This window comes from Haliotis cracherodii, unplaced genomic scaffold, assembly GCF_022045235.1.
Source record: "Haliotis cracherodii isolate W230 unplaced genomic scaffold, xgHalCrac1.p SCAF_25, whole genome shotgun sequence".
Classification (NCBI taxonomy): domain Eukaryota; kingdom Metazoa; phylum Mollusca; class Gastropoda; order Lepetellida; family Haliotidae; genus Haliotis; species Haliotis cracherodii.
In genome coordinates, this window is record NW_027266281.1 from 4782616 (window position 1) to 4800951 (window position 18336).

At 41.9% G+C, this 18336-nt stretch overlaps 1 protein-coding gene across 2 annotated transcripts; it reads right to left on the reverse strand.

The window, feature by feature from the left end:
- Positions 1-1181: 1181 nt before the first annotated feature.
- On the reverse strand, positions 1182-18247 carry LOC139472776 (large ribosomal subunit protein mL39-like). Of its 2 annotated transcripts, XM_071255243.1 has the most exons (9): positions 18173-18247; positions 16875-17072; positions 15212-15351; positions 11631-11730; positions 9799-9860; positions 6818-7078; positions 5172-5246; positions 3549-3596; positions 1182-2215 (listed from the first exon to the last, which is right to left on the reverse strand). In XM_071255243.1, the coding sequence occupies exons 1-9, from the start codon at positions 18240-18242 to the stop codon at positions 2144-2146; spliced, it is 1026 nt and encodes a 341-aa protein (XP_071111344.1). In that variant the 5' UTR covers positions 18243-18247; the 3' UTR covers positions 1182-2143. The 2 variants fall into 2 exon arrangements, with proteins under 2 accessions (XP_071111344.1, XP_071111345.1); XM_071255244.1 differs by lacking the exon at positions 3549-3596 and having other exon boundaries at positions 1182-2182.
- Positions 18248-18336: the final 89 nt, after the last annotated feature.

Consider the following 18336-nt stretch of genomic DNA (forward strand, 5'->3'; position numbering starts at 1 on the left):
TATACTACTAAAACAAAGTCATTAAACAAGCCTGGGAACATGCATTAGACAAGCCTGGGAACATGCATTAAACAGGCCTGGGAACATGGATTGAACAAGCCTGGGAACATGCATTAGACAAGCCTGGGAACATGCATTAAACAAGCGTGGGAACATGCTTTAAACAAGCCTGGGAACATGCATCAAGCAAGCCTGGGAACATGCATTAAACATGCCTGGGAACATGGATTAAACAGGCCTGGGAACATGCATTAGACAAGCCTGGGAACATGCATTAAACAAGCCTGGGAACATGCATTAAACATGCCTGGGAACATGCATTAAACATGCCTGGGAACATGGATTAAACAGGCCTGGGAACATGCATTAGACAAGCCTGGGAACATGCATTAAACATGCCTGGGAACATGGATTAAACAGGCCTGGGAACATGCATTAAACAAGCCTGGGAACATGGATTAAACAAGCCTGGAAACATGCATTAAAAGCCCTGGGAACATGCATTAAACATGCCTGGGAACATGGATTAAACAGGCCTGGGAACATGCATTAAACAAGCCTGGGAACATGCATTAAACAAGCCTGGAAACATGCATTAAACAGGCCTGGGAACATGCATTAAACATGCCTGGGAACATGGATTAAACAGGTTGGGAACATGCATTAAACAAGCCTGGGAACATGCATTAAACAAGCCTGGGAACATGCATTAAACAAGCCTGGGAACATGCATTAAACACGCCTGGGAACATGCATTAAACACGCCTGGGAACATGCATTAAACAAGCCTGGGAACATGCATTAAACAAGCCTGGGAACATGCATTAAGCAAGCCTGGGAACATGCATTTAAAAGCCCTGGGAACATGCATCAAGCAAGCCTGGGAACATGCATTAAACAAGCCTGGGAACATGCATTAAACAAGCCTGGGGACATGCATTGAACAAGCCTGGGAACATGCATTAAACAAGCCTGGGAACATGCATTACACACGCCTCAGAACATGCATTAAACAAGCCTGGAAACATGCATTAAACACGCCTCAGAACATGCATCAGACAAAGAAACAAGGTGTGGTACTTAGCCTGAGACAGGCTATCCAGTCAGTGCTCCTATCACCTCCTGTAGGTATTTATTGAGACCACCATGTTGAAAATGAACACCTCAGACAACGACTGTGCAACAAACACAAACATTTATTACCACGATGTTCCTTCTTGCAAGGTCCATGTATTTACAAACATCTATGTCATGTCTGTCACAATACTTGGTACAATGTCGCTATATATATATGTAGCTTTGTATCAGGTTTACATCAATATCCTGGGCTACCTGTGCAGAAGTGCCAACAACCATGGTTGGAATATCTGGACCAACTGGCATCGCGAAAATTTATTATTTTAAAAAAACATAATCGGCATTATATTTAAGCAAAACCTCAAAATCTGTCACTCCCCCATCACAAGCTAAATCTGTGATATATTTTACTAAATTTGGTCCACAATACCAACCAAGACAGTTGGCATCTCTGCATTTGGATCATCTCTGCTCTTTCATTTCAGCTGTATGGTTGAGTGAGTTCCAGTATTTCAGTATTTTCCATCACAACTTGATGAGGAAGCAGGACCTTAGTCATGCAGGTCCTAGACTTTGGTGAAACCCATGATCAAGGGTACGGTGCCGACAAACCTAGAAACATGGTGACGTCAAACTGGGATTCGAACCCAGGATTTCAGGTCTCTGGTTGCGATGTATCAATACATGAGGTCGGTATATCGTGACACTATCATCTCAGCATTCTACAACACACAGTCACAATCGTCTCCTTCACGAAGTCCAGTTCAATGTAGCATCATTTCATGGCTGCAGCCAATCACAGCCCTAGCTGCATCCATCATGGTTGCAGCCAATCACAGCCCTAGCTGCATCCATCATGGTTGCAGCCAATCACAGCCCTAGCTGCATCCATCATGGCTGCAGCCAATAACAGCCCTAGCTGCATCCATCATGGCTGCAGCCAATCACAGCCCTAGCTGCATCCATCATGGTTGCAGCCAATAACAGCCCTAGCTGCATCCATCATGGCTGCAGCCAATCACAGCCCTAGCTGCATCCATCATAGAGGATTCATCCATGACATCATCTACACGTCGGCTGTATCTTCCCTCATGTCTTGATCCTGCTGGGAATATGAAGAAAGCAAGGGAGCATCGTTCTGAAAATACGAAACAAATCATCAATTAGAACATCTTCCCAAGGCAAGAGAGTTAACTAACTATAAAAGTCCAGTTTCCACCCTTGCCGAACTAGGCTGGAATTCCTGGGCTCGATCGTAGCGCCACCAGTGGCTATTACCAGTTATGTCCCTTCTAAGCCTCTCCTATGAACCAATCAGATTCCACCTCTCACCTCTCACACAAAATGGTGGCGCCCGGTCAGGACAGTCTGATCGATAAAAAGATTTATATTGTTATAAAACAGGTCTTTCATCGCGAAATGCATCAAATCACATGAGCACCTTGATTAAAAACCTGAAAAGATTTGGAAAATATCTGTTGACATCGAGTTGGCGGTGCACATGCTTTGCAAATCCTGCAATCGACCGAAATCTGCACGACAGTTTACAAACCTGATTTCGATTTCGGTGCGCCAATTTGATTGGACCATTCACAAACTCGTTAGTCCAGCCAAAATTTAACTCCATAATACCAGCCTAGTTCGGCAAGGGTGGAAACTGGACTTTTATAGTCAGTTAACTCTCTTGCCTCTGGAAGATGAAATTAGAATGAATTCATTCAAAACTTGCTGCCCTATCAGAGGCGACTAATGGGATTGGGTGGTGAGACTCGCTGACCTGGTTGATGCATGTCATCGTATCCCAATTGTATGGATCGATGCTCTTGATGTCAATCACTGGATTGTCTGGTCCAGATTCGATTATTTACAGACCGCCGTCATATAGCTGGAGTGAGTGTGGTTTTATGCCGCTTTTAGCAATATTCCAGCAATATCACGGCGGGGGACACCAGAAATGGGCTTCACACATTGTACCCATGTCAGGAATCGAATGAGGGTCTTCGGCGTGAAGAGGAAACACTTTAATCACTAGACTACCCGACCACCCCCATAAAGCTGAAATATGTGTGCAGTGTCAATAAAACAAACAAATAAACCAGCAATATACCTAACATGTAAACAACCGATTGGGGATCAGACAATCTAGTGATTGGTAATATGAGCATCGATCCACGCAACTGGGATACAATGACATACATCAACCAAGTCAGCGAGCCTGACCACCCGATCATGTTAGTCGCCTCTTACGACAAATACTGTTGCCAGTAATGGCAAGCATGGCTGACCTGGATAGCCACAGGTCTCACCAGTTAAAACGGCATATCAGCTTAATGTGGGAAAATCCAAAAAGTCGTGCATGTTTTCAAATCACAGATCAACAATCATACTTGAAGTAATTAAAACCAAGGACCAGCGGATCCTGGTATGACAAAGGGAGAGAACTCAAGAGTACAAGGTACCAAAACACTCACCAGTTGTGCTGCTCGTTTAACTACAATCTCATAAGCCCAGTGGTGCATCTGTAAGAACAGAATATAATCAACGAAAATGTCGGATCCTTTTCCTCCTAGAAGCTCCAGACAGTACAAAGATTAGAAGATATCCCATCGTTAGTCACATCAGAACAACCTTTCATACGACCAATCAGAGCGTTGATTACCAGGGCCCCGTTCCTCAAAGCGATCTTAGCACTACGATGATCTATACCTATCTTAAAGTATGGGACTTACGATCACTTTAGTGCTATGCTCGCTTTGAGGAACGGGGTCCAGATCAAGAAAATGACAGTCAGAATGTTGTTTTTTAATCATGCAACCTCGAAAAGGTTAATACGGGGTATTCCAAACGACAGTTAGGCCCAGAAAGACTCATTCCGTGAAAATCATCGTGTATCTCTCGCTTCAATGGGATAAACATTTGAAACGGAAGAGACTTTGCACAGCCCGGTGGAAGCACTGCCATACAATCTCGGCCAACATATTAGACATTCCAGAATGTTCTTTTGTTCAGTTTTCAAATTTGTAATCAAGAACTTTGTCAACAACTTTTTAAGAGTAATCTGAAACGGAAGTCGCGAGTTCGAAGCTAGTGCAGTAAAGCTCGAGGAAGCTGCTTTCTGATTGGTTAATGTCGACTTCTTGTTAGTCATTATATTGGTCAGCTCAATTTGCGAAAGGTCGTTCTGATGACACCTGTAATGGGATGTCCTAAGACCTTTGTTTAATGGAAGCTAGGACTAAGATCTGATTTTATGAGATTGCAGACCTTTATGAACATTTAGTCATGTCTTAAGATTAATATCTTCAATAGTTATATATGTAAAAAAGGCAGAATGGCGTCACAAGACCTGGGAAAAATGTATCGTTCAAATTGCAGCCTTCCACTGCGTTGATGCGGGATGATTATAATGGAGCGATTGGGAAATCATTATGAAAAAATCGAACAGGCCAAAATCTGAAAATTTGTTACATTTATCCCAGATTAGCTGCACTCTTGAAAAAAAATACTGGTGTTTTAAAAGCCAAATTATCATGACATGTAATGATCTAGTGTCCTCTTGAGAAAAGTATATATAGATTCAATGAGTGAGTGAGTTGGGTTTCACGCTACTTTTAACATTATTTCAGTTATATCACGGTGTGTCAGCTTAATGTGGGAGGAAAGCCCAAAGTGATGCAGGTCTAAGACGTTTACCACTTCAGTGAAACCCAAGAGCACGGGTATGGTGCTGACAAACCTAGAAACATAATCGTGGCGAACCGGGATTCGAACCAACAGAGCAAATTACGCCCCCTTAGACGACTGGGCCACCCGTGCCCCCCCTATCATCAATAAATGTAAAATTGGGATAAAACATTCTTTTCACAGTTTGCGTACCATGGACATTTAGTTTGAGTGAGTGAGTATTGTTTTACGCCACTTTTAGCAATATTCCAGCAATATCAGGGCGGGACACTAGAAATGGGCTTCGCACATTGTACCCATATAGGGAATTGAGCCTGAGTCTTCGGCGTGAAGGGCGAACGCTTTAACCTCTAGGCTACCCGACCCCCCTGACCTGTTTTAAATGATGGAAGAGGCAGAATTTGGGTTACCTTGACCTGGGTGGGGAGTGCCACGCCCTGGACACGCTGAAGCTGACCGTGCTCTGGACACTCTACCGGGTGAATCTGAAATGAGTGAGTGAGTTGGGTTTAACACCGTTTTTTACAGTATTCCAGTTATATTGCGGTGTGTCAGCTTAATGTGGGAGGAAAGCCCGAAGTGATGCAGGTCTAAGACGTTTACCACTTCGGTGAAACTAACGAGCACGGGTATGGTGCTGACAAACCTAGAAACATAATCGGGGCGAACCGGGATTTGAACCCACAATCTTAGGTTTCTGGCGGCCCAAGGGACGTAACTCTGCACAGCAAATCGCAGCGCCTTAAGACTACTGGTCTACCTGTGCCCTGCCAATCTGAAATAACATCACAACAATTATACAGATTCACAAAGTTTTTCTCTCTCTTTCCTAGGAATGTTCAACATCTAATGGAACCGGTTAACTCACCGCTGTGACACTGAACTCACCGCTGTGACATTGAACTCACAGCTGTGACATTGAACTCACCGCTGTGACATTGAACTCACAGCTGTGACATTGAACTTACTGCTGTGACATTGAACTCACTGCCGTGACATTGAACTCACTGCTGTGACACTGAACTTACTGCTTACTGAACTTACTGCTGTGACATTGAACTCACCGCTGTGACATTGACCTCACCGCTGTGACATTAGACCCACCGCTGTGACATTGAACTCACCGCTGTGACATTAGACCCACCGCTGTGACATTGAACTCACTGCTGTGACATTGACCTCACTGCTGTGACATTAGACCCACCGCTGTGACATTGAACTCACCGCTGTGACATTGAACTCACTGCTGTGACATTGAACTCACTGCTGTGACATTTTGAACTAACTGTTTACTGAACTCACCGCTGTGACATTGAACTTACTGCTTACTGAACTCACCGCTGTGACATTGAACTCACCGCTGTGACATTAGACCCACCGCTGTGACATTGAACTCACTGCTGTGACATTGACCTCACCGCTGTGACACTAGACCCACCGCTGTGACATTGAACTCACTGCTGTGACATTGAACTCACTGCTGTGACATTGAACTCACTGCTGTGACATTTTGAACTTACTGCTTACTGAACTCACTGCTGTGACATTGAACTTACTGCTTACTGAACTCACCGCTGTGACATTGAACTCACCGCTGTGACATTGAACTCACTGCTGTGACATTGAACTTACTGCTTACTGAACTCACCGCTGTGACATTGAACTCACCGCTGTGACATTGAACTTACTGCTGTGACATTGAACTCACCGCTGTGACATTGAACTCACCGATGTGACATTGAACTCACCGCTGTGACATTGAACTCACTGCTGTGACATTGAACTTACTGCTTACTGAACTCACCGCTGTGACATTGAACTCACCGCTGTGACATTGAACTCACTGCTGTGACATTGAACTTACTGCTTACTGAACTCACCGCTGTGACATTGAACTCACCGCTGTGACATTGAACTCACCGCTGTGACATTGAACTCACCGCTGTGACATTGAACTTACTGCTTACTGAACTCACCGCTGTGACATTGAACTCACCGCTGTGACATTGAACTCACTGCTGTGACATTGAACTCACCGCTGTGACATTGAACTCACCGATGTGACATTGAACCGCCCGATCTGGCTGGTACTGGCTATAAGTGGTCCCCGGGACATGTCAATGTGTTCGCCCATCTTGTACAAGGTGACCTTCGACCCTGTGTTGGATTTGGCTGCAATTTGTGGTACTTGACTTTTCTTGAATAGATTGTCCTCAAACAGCCTCTTAGCTACCGAGGCGTCAACCTCGAGACGTTCAAACTTGAGGTCATTATGTCGAAGTTGGTACGCGATTCGGCTGAGACAGTTCAGTTCGACCTGAAACATATAGAGAGATGATGGGATATCCACAAATAAATTTACCAGATCAGCAATAACATTTGTCACGCTGAAGGGGCTACCCCCAAAAGTATTATTCCATACTTAACTTATCAGTTCTAAATTTGCGCATTTTCCTTCATTGTAACACATATGCAACAAGATTTGTTTAACAAAAATGTTTCTACAAAACCAAAACGCTCTTTTCCCATCCACCATATCTCCAGGACTCGGAAAGCGTACATTGACCTCTGAATCCAGATCTGTGATTCTCACGATATCAAATTACAAGTAGTGGGATGATACACGGATGCATTGGTGGATCGCGATTCTTTACTTCTCAAAACAAGTATCAATCACAATCTCACATAAAGTAAAAAGTATCGATTCCTACCTTAACTGTATTCTTTAATAAATGTTACACCAAACACAAATAACTAGTGAAAACGAGTAGTGAAAACGTAAATATCATCAGTGTGCCTGGTATTTGGCCATCCTGTCTATGAAATGATGGCTTACCGACCACAGATAAGAGCTCATGCAAGTATCGTGATACGTATCAGATCGCGCAGTTGGTGTATCGTCCCAGCCCTACAAATTACCCGCCTTGATTTTCATCAACACTGTTTCGACCTATCAAACGCTGAGAAAAGGAAAAGAGGAAAAATGTGTTAGGGAGGACATGAAGGCATCCTTTCCATCAAAAAAATCTTTGAGGTTTTCTTTTGTGCGTGGCAGTCAGTTTTTCAGTGTTTAATTCCTGTTGAATTGTCGGGCCGCCATGTTGTTGATATCGCCAACCCAACATTGAGATGGTTTGTAACTTGCATTCTGATTGGTCCATTACTCTAAGTAGCGTAACAAATCTAATTGGCTGATGACAATCAAGGGCGGGTAATTTGAGACTGTGAGAACCATGGGAATGGATCCAGGGGATTGTGTAGGTTTACTGAAATGTGACCTGGAGATACAGGGGATGGTGTAGGTTTACTGAAATGTGACCTGGAGGTACAGGGGATTGTGTAGGTTTACTGAAATGTGACCTGGAGGTACAGGGGATTGTGTAGGTTTACTGAAATGTGACCTGGAGGTACAGGGGATTGTGTAGGTTTACTGAAATGTGACCTGGAGATCCAGGGGATTGTGTAGGTTTACTGAAATGTGACCTGGAGATCCAGGGGATTGTGTAGGTTTACTGAAATGTGACCTGGGGGATACAGGGGATTGTGTCCAGGGGATTGTGTAGGTTTACTGAAATGTGACCTGGGGGATACAGGGGATTGTGTAGGTTTACTGAAATGTGACCTGGAGATACAGGGGATGGTGTAGGTTTACTGAAATGTGACCTGGGGGATACAGGGGATTGTGTAGGTTTACTGAAATGTGACCTGGAGATACAGGGGATGGTGTAGGTTTACTGAAATGTGACCTGGAGATACAGGGGATTGTGTAGGTTTACTGAAATGTGACCTGGAGGTACAGGGGATTGTGTAGGTTTACTGAAATGTGACCTGGAGGTACAGGGGATTGTGTAGGTTTACTGAAATGTGACCTGGAGATACAGGGGATTGTGTAGGTTTACTGAAATGTGACCTAGAGATACAGGGGTTTGTGTAGGTTTACTGAAATGTGACCTGGAGATACAGGGGATGGTGTAGGTTTACTGAAATGTGACCTGGAGATACAGGGGATTGTGTGGGTTTACAGAAATGTGACCTATGGGTACAGGGGATTGTGTAGGTTTACAGAAATGTGACCTGGAGATCCGTGGGATTGTGTAGGTTTACTGAAATGTGACCTGGAGGTACAGGGGATGGTTTCTCCCGATTCGTGTTCCTGTCATGTACATTCTTTCTTCAACTGGAATTCATGCTGCAGTTGACCTAACAAGTTACTGTTTCTTAACAACAACTTACTGTGGTTGATCAACATCAATTTACTATGGTGGGTTCCGAAACAACATCTTAATGCATTGGGTATTTTAACAGCAGCTTACAGGGATGAGTTTTGCAACAACAACTTACTGTGGTTGATCAACAACAACTGACTATCGTAGGTTCCGAAACATCATGTTAATGCATTGGCTCTTTTAATAGCAGCTTACAGGGATGCGTTTTGCAACAACAACTTACTGTGGTTGATCAACAACAACTGACTATCGTAGGTTCCGAAACATCATGTTAATGCATTGGCTCTTTTAATAGCAGCTTACAGGGATGCGTTTTGCAACAACAACTTACTGTGGTGGGTCAACAACAATTGACTATCGTAGGTTCCGAAACAACATCTTAATGCATTGGGTATTTTAACAGCAGCTTACAGGGATGAGTTTTGCAACAACAACTTACTGTGGTTGATCAACAACAACTGACTATCGTAGGTTCCGAAACATCATGTTAATGCATTGGCTCTTTTAATAGCAGCTTACAGGGATGCGTTTTGCAACAACAACTTACTGTGGTTGATCAACAACAACTGACTATCGTAGGTTCCGAAACATCATGTTAATGCATTGGCTCTTTTAATAGCAGCTTACAGGGATGCGTTTTGCAACAACAACTTACTGTGGTGGGTCAACAACAATTGACTATCGTAGGTTCCGAAACAACATCTTAATGCATTGGGTATTTTAACAGCAGCTTACAGGGATGAGTTTTGCAACAACAACTTACTGTGGTTGATCAACAATAATTTACTGTGGTAGGTCAACAACAACTTACTGTGGTGGGTTTCCAGTTATGCAAGCTGAGATTGACGTCATGTACAAAGCTCCCACTTGACACTGAATCATGAGAAACATGACAATCACGATAATATTGACTCGGACACACATGACTATATTGACACACATGACAAAGAGAATCTTTACAAACATGACACACAAGACAATATTGACAAACATGACAAAAATGAAACACATGACAATCTTTACAAACAAGACACAAATGACAATATTGACAAACATGACAATCTTTACAAACATGGCCATATTGACAATCTTTACAAACATGACAATATTGACAATCTTTACAAACATGACCCACATGACAATATTAACAAACATGACAATCTTTACAAACATGACCCACATGACAATATTGTCAAACATGACAATCTCTACAAACATGACAAACATGACAATATTGTCAAACATGACAATCTCTACAAACATGACACACATGACAATCTCTACGAACATGACACACATGACAATCATCATGAACCTCATCACTTTCATCCAGTCTCTTATAATTCATGGCGTTCTATTGAACACAATTACAATAACAGCACTGGATGTCAGCTTGATGTGGGAGGAACGCCTGAAGTTATACAGGTCTTACGCGTTACCACTTCAGTGAAACCCTCCCACACAAGCATGGTGCTGGACCTGTGAAGATCCAGGGTAGAATAGGTCTTCAGCAACCCATGCTTGCCGTAAAAGGCGACTATGCTTGTCGTAAGAGGCGACTAACGGGATCGGGTGGTCAGACTCGCTGACTTGTCACCGTATCCCATTTGCTGAGTGTGGAGTTGAACAACCAACAAACAAAAAAAGGTATGGTGCTGACAAACCTAGAAACACAATCAGGGCAGATCTGGGAGTCAAACCCTTGATCATAAGTTCCTGTCACGCCTAAGGGACAGAACTCTGCACATGGAACCTAAGACAACCGCCCCTGACCAGTGAGTGAGTATAGAGCTTTTACAGATAGAAAAGGATTGAAATTAATATTTTATCATTTTATATTAACGAAGAATAGCCTAAATTAACAAGTGTGATTACATCGTTGGTTGTTCTCGTAACATGCCAAGAAAAAATAACAACAGCCGGAGATAAACACTTCTGAGCATCATCCTGTTTAGAACTTGAGTGCAGCTTTCACAACCATCAAAACAGTCGTCATTGTCCACTTACTAAAAAGAAGTTTTTCAATGGCTGATCAACTTCCCGAGGCAAGGGAGTTAACCGACTCAAAAGTCCAGTTTCCACCCTTGCCGAACTAGGCTGGAATTCCTGGGCTCGATCGTAGCGCCACCAGTGGCTACTATGAGTTATGTCCCTTCTATGTCTCTCCTATGGACCAATCAGATTCCACCTCTCATATCACATGCATTTGCTTCAAACAAAATGGCGGCACCCTGTCAAGACCATCTGATCAATGATCAAGATCTATATTGTAATAAAACAGGACTTTGCAGTGCATCAAGTCATGTGTGCACCTTCATTAAAAAGATGAAGAGATTTAGAAAATATCTGTCAACAACCAGTTGACGGTACACATGCTTTGCAGTCCTACACTCGATGAAAATCTGCACGTTGTAATCCATGTTGTTAAAAAAAACCTGTTGTCAATTTTGTTATGCGATTTTGATTTTGACTATGCATAGACTCGTCAGTCCATTCAAAATATAACTCCATAATTCCAGCCTAGTTCGGTAAGGGTGGAAACTGGACTTTTACAGTCAGTTAACTCCCTTGTCTCGGGAAGGTGATGGCTGATATAGACTGTCATTTTGTTCTAAAGCTGCCACAACGGCTGACACAACTTACCGGATGGTTTGGGAAAGCTGACCAAATCCACCGTTACATCGTCCTTGAACGCAGTCTCCATCACATGACCCAGGACAAAGGAACAGGTACGCCAGAACGCCTGCAGACAGTGTGGGTGAAAGAGTGAGAGTTTAGCAGCTGTGAGCATGGATATCATAATCAGAGCAAATCTCGTATTCAAATCACAATCATCAGATCCTGGTACAACAAAGGGAGATAACTGTAATAATAATATGAACAAGACACAAATATGTCAATAACCAGTCTCCAGGGTTTTATCAGAAGCAAACTATTACATGCTATTTTGAGTGTGTGAGTATGGTTTTATGCTGATTGTAGCCATATTCTAGCAATATTACCGGGGGCGTTGGGGGGTTGTTGTGGAATGGGAAATGGGGCTTCACACATTGTATGCATTTTGGGAATCGAACCTGGATCTTCAGCATGGCATTGGACGCATAAACCACTAGGCTCCCTCGCCATCCTCACCTATCTTGTGTCCACAGCACTGTAGCTCACCTGGTCGTGTAGTCAACCATTTAAAATGTCAACAAAGATAGCTCTGACATTCACAACATTTAAATACTTTCTGAGTGAGTGAGTTGGGGTTAACGCCGCTTTTAACAGTATTCCAGTTATATCGCGGCGTGTCAGCTTAATGTGGGAGGAAAGCCGGAAGTGATGCAGGTTTACCACTTCGGTGAAACCCACGAGCACAGGTATGGTGCTGACAAACCTAAAAACATAATTGGGGCGAACCTGGATTCGAACCCACGATCATAGGTTTCTAGCGTGCCCAAGGGACGCAACTCTGCACAGTGAATTGCGGCGCCTTAGACGACTGGGCCACCTGCTGTGGCGGCCATATTGAAAATCGGACTTGAACAATTTGGGGCGATAGTGGCAGGAACAAGCCTGAAGTTTCTGCAGCTTTATTGGTCCATCAGTTTCTAAGGAAATGATGTTTAATCCATTCTGTGAGAATGTAAACGCATGGTCAGAGTGAAGGCATCCAAATTAAAAAATATCCCAAAACACAGAAGATTAACGAAGATGCTAACCACTAATTGCAATTTCATTAATCTGTCCTGGCTCATCATGTGACAAAGTCTGTCTCTTTTATTGAGGGCATGAGTATATGTACGTATCTTGTTACCATGGTGACAGACCAAAAGTGTTATATGGAAAGTGACAGTGTTATTTCACTTGAAATATTGATTTTCCGTTTTCAGATATATACCGGTATTTTATCACTAACTGCATGACAAAAGATAAATGTGAGTTAAAACAAGATTCTAAATTTATCTTATCTTGTATTAACCGTAACCATGGTAACATCCTCTATTTCTCACACTATCGCTGTGAACAGTGGCAACCAGTGTTTGTTTGTCGCGCAGAGAATACAAGCCTTGTAGGGGGACCTAAATATGATTGGCGCCAAGACAGCTTCGAGAACAGCTTCGAGAAAAGACTGTGTGTTTTCGCTATAACACCTTGACGACAATCTTAGCACACTGAGAGCTTTGGGAATTGACTGCCTAAACAATACTGTAACATCATTTTGATGCAGCACGCGCCAACATCGCCGCTCCGGTTGTGTGTCTGTTGTTTAATGCCGCACTCAGCAATATTCCAGCTGGATGAAATCGGTCTGTAAATAATCGAGTCTGGACCAGACAATCCTGTGATTGACATAATGAGCGTCAATTGCAACAGGGGATGCATTTGGGATACGATTTCAAGCATCAACCATGTCAGCAAACCTGACCACCTGATGCCATTAGTTTCCTCTTCTGACAAGCATGGGTAGCTGAAGACCTATTCTCTGCCCGGACCTTGACGATGGGGGGAGGGGTGGGGTGTGGCAGGGTGGTGCGTTAGTGGTCTAATGGGGTTGTATAAAAACTGCATTTTGCAATTGACACAGCTGCTCTCTATATTTAAATTATCTGTGCGGCTACGTTTGATAGTGAGCTGCTTCAATATAAGGGTAACGCCAGTTTCCATTTAAAGCTGAGAAATCATCATGTGACTCCATTTCAAGGACTGTATTTGACGTAAAAAGCGCCCAGGGCGCTCTCAAAATTAGAAATAGGGGGCTCTTATTAGAATATTATTTTAGTGGGGAAAAAAAACAGAGTTAAAAGATAAATTTTGTGGTTTATGCTGACAGCCTGAAATGTTTATGTACGACAGATATATTTTTCCAGAATTTAAATGCCGATAATTAAGTGTGCATATATCACATGAGTGCGTATTATACATGAATAAATAAGTCTTGTGTACATTGATCAATCGGAAGGGGTGCTAATTAGGACTGTTCACTGGCCAATATCTTAACAAATGTCGCTGTGGGCGCTTAATACGTCGAATACGGTATGTGAAGTATAGTGAGTGAGTGAGTGAGTTGAGTTTAACGACGCATGGAACAGTACTTCAGTTTCATCTCGTAAGTGAGTTTAGAGTGAGTGAGTGAGTGAGTGAGTATGGTTTTACGCGACTTTAAGCAATATTCCAGCAATATGGCAGGGGACACCAGAAATAGGCTTCACACATTGTACCAATGTCGGGAATCGGACCCGTGACTTCGGCGTGACGAGCGAATGCTTTAACTACTAGGCTACCCGATCGCCCCTAGTGGGTTTAGAGAGGTAGTGATGAGGACGGTCATTTATAGAGTGCCCATCTCCAGTCAGTGACAGATGATGTATATCTTTTCATATTATGTCCACTTTAATGTGTATTACTATGCAGGTAAACAGTAGATGTTTTAAGGTAGGGCTGCAATGATACACCTAGATCACGATATGATACGTATCTCGATACGCTACGAAGAGAAGACAAGATAAATGAATTAAACTTAGTTTATCAAGTTGAATAAAATACATGAAAGTGAATGAATGTTCATGAGTCATAAAATATATTCTGTAATGAGTATTTTAACTTAATGAATCATCTGCCATTTCCATGTAGTGGCTAGCAACCACGTAAGTAACAGTCCTACATATATGTGAGTTGTGACTAGATAGTAATGTCTATAGATGGGTGATGGCGGCGTATGCGTGTTGTCATGTTTGTCGTGCTGCCCCTGTATTTCAACCTTGCGTGACACATGCGAAAACACGTTTGATCTTTGCACACGTGTTTGATTCCATCTTCAAATGTTACTAGAACTGAAATGTTCCCAAACTACTGATTTGTGAGTCTCCAGCAAAGGACGAGCGTCTGCTTTTTCCGACATGTTTGAGTTAGAGACCGCTCAGCCAATCAGAAATCTTGAACTGCAGCTGATATACAAAGTTAGCATAGCCGCTGTATTTTCGAAGACGTACGTGTGTGTAGCGAAACTTATATTGTCCCTACTTTTTATGACTTGGTCGAATTTGAAATTAATTTAAAACACATTTAAAACGTATCTGTGATGAGAGTTTATTTAAAAAAAATGTATCGTGAAAATTCGAGATACAGCACCTCACAAATCGCGCACTGTATCGCATTGAGTGAATCGCGATGCATCGGTGTCCCGGGATATCGTTTCAGCTCTATATTAAGGAGTAATAATAACACTAATCAGAGCTCACATTGTTGAGGGTCCTCGGGTCTTCGTCGCGGAAGTGGAGAAATTGGATCTCACAGTCCTCCTCGAGAGGTCGATGCATATCCCAGGGCTGACCATTTACCAGCGCCAGGGCTGAACGGGTCATCAGTAGTTCTTGAATATCTGTACATTAACAAAATTCTTCAAACATGTGAAGGTTTAACCTGGTTTAAACATAAGTTTCACACAAAACACTGAAGGCGAGACCTTTTATATATTTGTTTTACAAGTTCAGAAAACCCTAAAAATGAGGAGTGGGGTAAAAATAAAAACTTTCAATGACTAATTCTTCTTAGCATGCGCCTTCCACTACTGGGAAGCAACTGGTTACCATGGTTACAACAGGTGAAACAAGCAGACATCCTTATCTCACACTTTGGATGTCTTGGGAACTGATGTAACTGTGAAGGTTTAATGACAATGCTGTAGCGATACAAAATTTATGATTATCGATACTAACTTATTCATTTACTGCCCTAGACATGTTAACATATACCGTTATAGGTGATACACTTTGGCCATTGACACACAATTCTGTACACTGTCTTAAATGGTTTATTTTAAACTTCAGCATAGATTGATGCATATATTCTTGATTAAGTCTTGATTCATTGTGACTGATTATGTATTATGTCTTTCCTTCAAATTCTTTTACTGGCCCTTTAATTGTACTGCCTATTGTTGACAGGTACAAGCTATAATAAAAACAAATGGGAAATATTACAACTTGTAACTAAGGTAGTTAGTACATGTTATTACCAACATTATTTTCTGGATTTTAAACGAAACATCTGTGATTCACACTTCAACCTTTTCAACATGCAATTTACCCTTAAACACCATTTACATTTGTTATAGCATTGCTAGTTATGATTTACAAGTTGTTACTTATATATTTTGTTAATACTTACAAATGTTATGGGCCTGTTACACCCTACACAAGTTCATGTCATATTCTGTTTAATCCACGTGCTTGTTCATGCACTGACTAAAACCCGGATGATTAACCAGGACAAACCAAAGAAAGTAGAGAATTTAAATGAAGCACTCATAAAAGAACTAAAGTGACTTATCCTCACAAGTGGTAGCCTACAACCGTATTCGACATGATAAGCGCCCGGGGTGCTGTCAAAATTAGAAATAGGGGTCTCTTATTAGAATATTATTAATGTATCAGCCAGTTCATACAGCAATGAATTGATTAGTTACTGGTCCACATGTTATCTTGATCTATACACATACAAAATAATTCATTTCATTATATACATCAGTGTGAAAGACTGAGTTTTTTTAAGTTTAGAAAAGTGATATTTTCACTGCAGTGAACATAAGACTTTTAAGGAACTATTGTCATACAAGAGTTACTTCCCCTGAAATTGTCTCCCTTTAATGCAAGTGTCTAGCCCTTCAAATATCATCTATTCATTATTAATCGGAATATCGTGAAGCTTAAAATGCTTAAGAAACGACACATTGCTACCAAAATGTCTAATCAATAAAGCCCCATACCTCACACACATGACAACATATTCAGAACTTTAAAAAAACCAAATATACATATTTTCATATACATTTTCTCCAGATTCCGATCAGAATTTATAACAAATTAATCTGTAAACCAAGGAATAAAGTCCTCAGTGACGTACGCATGGCACAGTTGAAGGGGGTGGAGAGGCCGCGGTTCATGACGAGGGAGCAGTCCTCTGGGGGTCCAACATGCTCCACCTGAATCTTCTCAATCCTCGTGATGAGAGACAGTTGTCTCTTCCTTTCTTCATCAAATATTGCATTTCTCTTTTTCCTGATTTCAACATTTGATAACTTTGTCTGGGCACAAAAGGATCCTGAAACAAAGACCACAACTGATGATGGACTTCAGCATGGCTCCTGATAAACCGCTTATTGTGTAAAAGAACAAAACAATTACAATTTGAGCTGCTTGGGAACCAATATCGATGAAAAATTTCAATTTTCAAATACAAAGTAGACACAATTTATAGATAACAACTTCTTTATTTACTGTTAAGATGACGTTTCGGTAAAGAAGTTAATACTGTTGTAAAGCAAGCCTTGCTTGACAACGGTATAAGGATCTATACCGAAATTTCACCTTTACAGTAAATGAAGAAGTTGTTATACATACATGACATATACTGTGTCTAAGTAGTCAGTGATGGGTAAGGCGGAAATGAATACACTAACATATCTGCTCAATCTGCTGACTGTGACTGTCACTCAGGAACTTTAGCATTTGTCTAGCATGCTTCAGATTACGTGTTTGACAGATAACGCATTTCATGATTTGAGACACGCTCTACGTTCATCAACTAGATGAATGTATCTTCATGCAGATTGTTTCTTTACAATCTGTCAGTCACACAAATTAACATGCATCCAACTTCGAGTTCAAGATTCGATATTTGTTTAAGAAAATATTCGTCATTGGATATTTGGGAAGAGTGAGTGAGTGAGTTTGGTTTACGCCGCTTTTAGCAATATTCCAGCAATATCACGGTGGGGGACACCAGAAATGGGCTTCACACATTGTACCCATGTCGGGAATCGATCCCGGGTCTTCGGCGTGACGAGCGAACGCTTTAACCACTATAGGCTACCCGACCGCCCCTATTTGGGAAGAGAAAAAAAACATTTCGGCATTTGTCTTGAAATCCATGGCTGTCACTCGTATAAAGAGTGTGTGGAAATACGTATGATTTCACAGAGTACATGATGTCATAGGCTGCTTCAAACAACTTGGAACATTGGCAAGGGGTATTGATTGTTCAATGCTAAAACATGCTGGGGCTACGGAATTGGTTTTGACTGTGACAAATTAACCCGTGACTATTGTCGGTACAAATCTATAGCAAACATGCAGGGAATCATATTATAAAGCCATAAATGCATTTAAAAAGCATCTTGGTAAGTGCGTGTAATTGCTTACTAGACCATCGTTTCCTTAGGTAGACATTCCGTAGAAGCAAGTGAGCTGTTCTGCACGTGTTAGTTGCCATTTTTGTTGCCGGAACTGGGCTGTCAGATGAGAGTTGTCTACTCTTGTCCCTAGCCGGAAATGCAGCTTGGCGCATGCCCAGTGTCCATGGTTAC